This window comes from Cannabis sativa, chromosome 4 (assembly GCF_029168945.1).
Source record: "Cannabis sativa cultivar Pink pepper isolate KNU-18-1 chromosome 4, ASM2916894v1, whole genome shotgun sequence".
In the NCBI taxonomy this organism is placed as follows: domain Eukaryota; kingdom Viridiplantae; phylum Streptophyta; class Magnoliopsida; order Rosales; family Cannabaceae; genus Cannabis; species Cannabis sativa.
The window spans coordinates 43826139-43828859 of NC_083604.1; the positions used below are offsets into that span (position 1 = coordinate 43826139).

At 33.5% G+C, this 2721-nt stretch overlaps 1 protein-coding gene across 1 annotated transcript; it reads left to right on the top strand.

Moving 5' to 3' along the window:
- The first annotated feature begins 1195 nt into the window (after nucleotides 1-1195).
- Nucleotides 1196-2083, top strand: LOC115713599 (uncharacterized). Its single transcript, XM_061113728.1, has 2 exons — nucleotides 1196-1724; nucleotides 1803-2083. The coding sequence occupies exons 1-2, from the start codon at nucleotides 1196-1198 to the stop codon at nucleotides 2081-2083; spliced, it is 810 nt and encodes a 269-aa protein (XP_060969711.1).
- The last annotated feature ends 638 nt before the right edge of the window (nucleotides 2084-2721 follow it).

Below are 2721 nucleotides of genomic sequence, written 5' to 3' on the forward strand. Positions count from 1 at the left end.
TTCATAAACTAGACATAGTCTAATTTTAGAATTATAATTGATTAATTAAAATCAATTAACTGAGTCTTACAAGTAGTTTGTCTCAACTAGTATGGGGACCATGGGCCTATATAACCGAGCTTCCAATAAGCGGATCTAGAATTTATCAAGTAAATTCACTAACTTATTAATTCCTCATTGCATCCACCATAGAGCTCGGAATTGCACTCTCAGTTACATAGAACACTCTATATGTTCCAAGATATAGATACGCTATTAATTATCCATTGTTATAATCCCAATAATCAATATCCTTTATAGATGATCTACATTTCATAGGGATAAAACTACCGTTACACCCTTTCAATGTGTTTTATCCTTAAAACACTTGGCCACCTATAAAGGATATTTTAGTGAAATAATATAATCACTAAAATGAGATCTCAACCATTTATATCTATTTAGCAAGCTCGAAGGAAATCATCGTTTCACTTCAAAACACCTATACAAGCTATAGATTCTATATCTATGTTTAGCGCTCCCACTCAATTGTACTATCATGTTCCCAAAATCTACGTGTCACCCTGACCAAAAAGTAGGCTTAACTAACAAATCAAAGAACACAAAAATCACTCTTGAGATCGAACCTAATCATGTCAGGAATAAGATCATTTGATCTAGGATCAACTAGGTGATATTGAATTGAATAGATATTACGATAAATTTATCATATCTAATCAAAGTTCAATATCGTTCCCTTCTAATGTACACTCCATACATCCGATACTGGTAAAATTTGCCAATACCCTGGAAAGGACATAACACTTATCCAAGGTGTAAGTATACTTATCGTTGATTATCATGCCAGTCTAAATCCAGTGAACTGACAAATCAGGGAATTAAACTTTTGAACATATAATCATGATTATATTCCACTGTGCTGACAACACTATAATCATGTACAAATACATATGTTCTGGACCTTATAGAATTTATAATCATGAAATAAATCATGTGAACCATGCAACATAAAATGATTTCTAATCTTTATTAATTAGTAAATCGTATTATATTGAAATAAGTTTTATTAAGGGCACAAAACCCAATAGATAGTTATCGAATTAATATAGTGTTGGATCTGTGGCTGTCGAATGAAGATAATCCAAGAGTAACTTCGAATAATCCTGCTCTTATTGATCAAAATGTTAAAGCACTTATGGAAACTCATACATTAGCTTGGGATGTTGACTTGGTGCATGATATGTTTAATGAAAGGGATGCTAACTTAATTCTTAGTATTTCCTTGTCTTCAAGTCGTTTATGTGATGTTTGGTATTGGAGTTGGGAGAGCTCAAGCCATTTCTCAGTAAAATCAATTTATAAGTTCATAGAATTGAGCAGAGAGTTGGGTGCACAGGATGATGATTCCGTCTTTTGGAATACTCTTTGGAAGCTAAGTGTTCCTCCGAAAGTGAAAGACTTGTTATGGCGTGCTGCTACTAACTGTCTACCTACGGAATCCAGACTTCGTTCTAAACATGTGCCTATTGATACCATCTGCCCTGTGTGCAAAGTAACTGATGAAATCATCTACCATTGCTTGGTGGATTGTTCTTTTTCCAAAGCGTGTTGGCAACAGTTGGCTGCTAGTGTTAATTTGACGGCAGTTGGTTCTTTTGCCAACTGGTTTGCTACGGTTCTACAACAGGCGGATAAGGAGAAAAGGAGGTTGATCGCAATGACATGTTAGGCAATTCGGAAACATCGAAATGAGCTAGTATGGTCTGATAAGTCCCCTACTGTTGTGAGTGTTGCTCACTTAGCTCAAGCTTTACTCGCATATTGGACTCAGACTCTAGATTCAAAATTTAATCCTACGGATGCATTCCTTACTGTTGTCGATGGTGCTGAAACTTGGGCCAAACCAGCTGAAAACACCTTGAAGATTAATGTTGATGCTGCCATTTTTTTTTTTGGAAGTGCAACTTATAGCTTTGCAGGGGTGTTTAGGGATGAAACTGGCGCATTGGAGCTTTTACCTGCTGTCGGTCAGGGGTGTTGCAACCCAAAATGGTGGAAGCTTTGGGTGTTAAGGAGGCACTGAGTTATGTTAAACGGAAAGATTGGAGGAAGGTTGTCATTGAAGCTGATAGTCTTACTGTGGTGCAAGCGTTACATAGCTCTATTCTATGGTTTCATACTTTGGGAGTATTATTTCTGATTGTAAGATGTTGTTAAATGACTTTCGAGATGTTTATGTCAATTTTATTAGACGTTTGGCAAATAGTGTTACTCATTTCTTACCTCGAGCATCTTATTTGGTTGCTAATCGTGTTATGAGGAGTAGTGAGGTTACTCCAGATTTTAATCATGTAATCACTATGGATTGCAATTAATCAAGATGATGAATTTTTTCAAAAAAAAAAAAAATAATTTGGCAAAATTGAGGTATTCAATTACCTATACAAAATTAAAGAAAAATACTAATTTTTTGACAAATGACCTTTATATAATTTATAAAAAAAAATGTGAGACTTTTATCCAAAAAAAAAAATTGTAAGAAATATATTATTCAATATATATAAAATTATAAAAGAAAACACAAACTTAGTAATACTCTAATAAAAAATATATGTAATGCAGAAAAAAAAAATTATAAGATGCCACCTTATTTAATTTGTGCAATCCTTTACATAAAAAAATCAACATATATATATATATATATAGATATAAATTTAGGTA

Excerpts from the sequence above, each read along its gene's own strand:
- LOC115713599 (XM_061113728.1), top strand. The coding sequence starts at position 1,196 with ATGGAAACTCATACATTAGCTTGGGATGTTGACTTGGTGCATGATATG. Across the intron at positions 1,725-1,802 it reads GAGGTTGATCGCAATGACAT|CTCAAGCTTTACTCGCATAT; the intron begins GTTAGGCAATTC and ends TTGCTCACTTAG.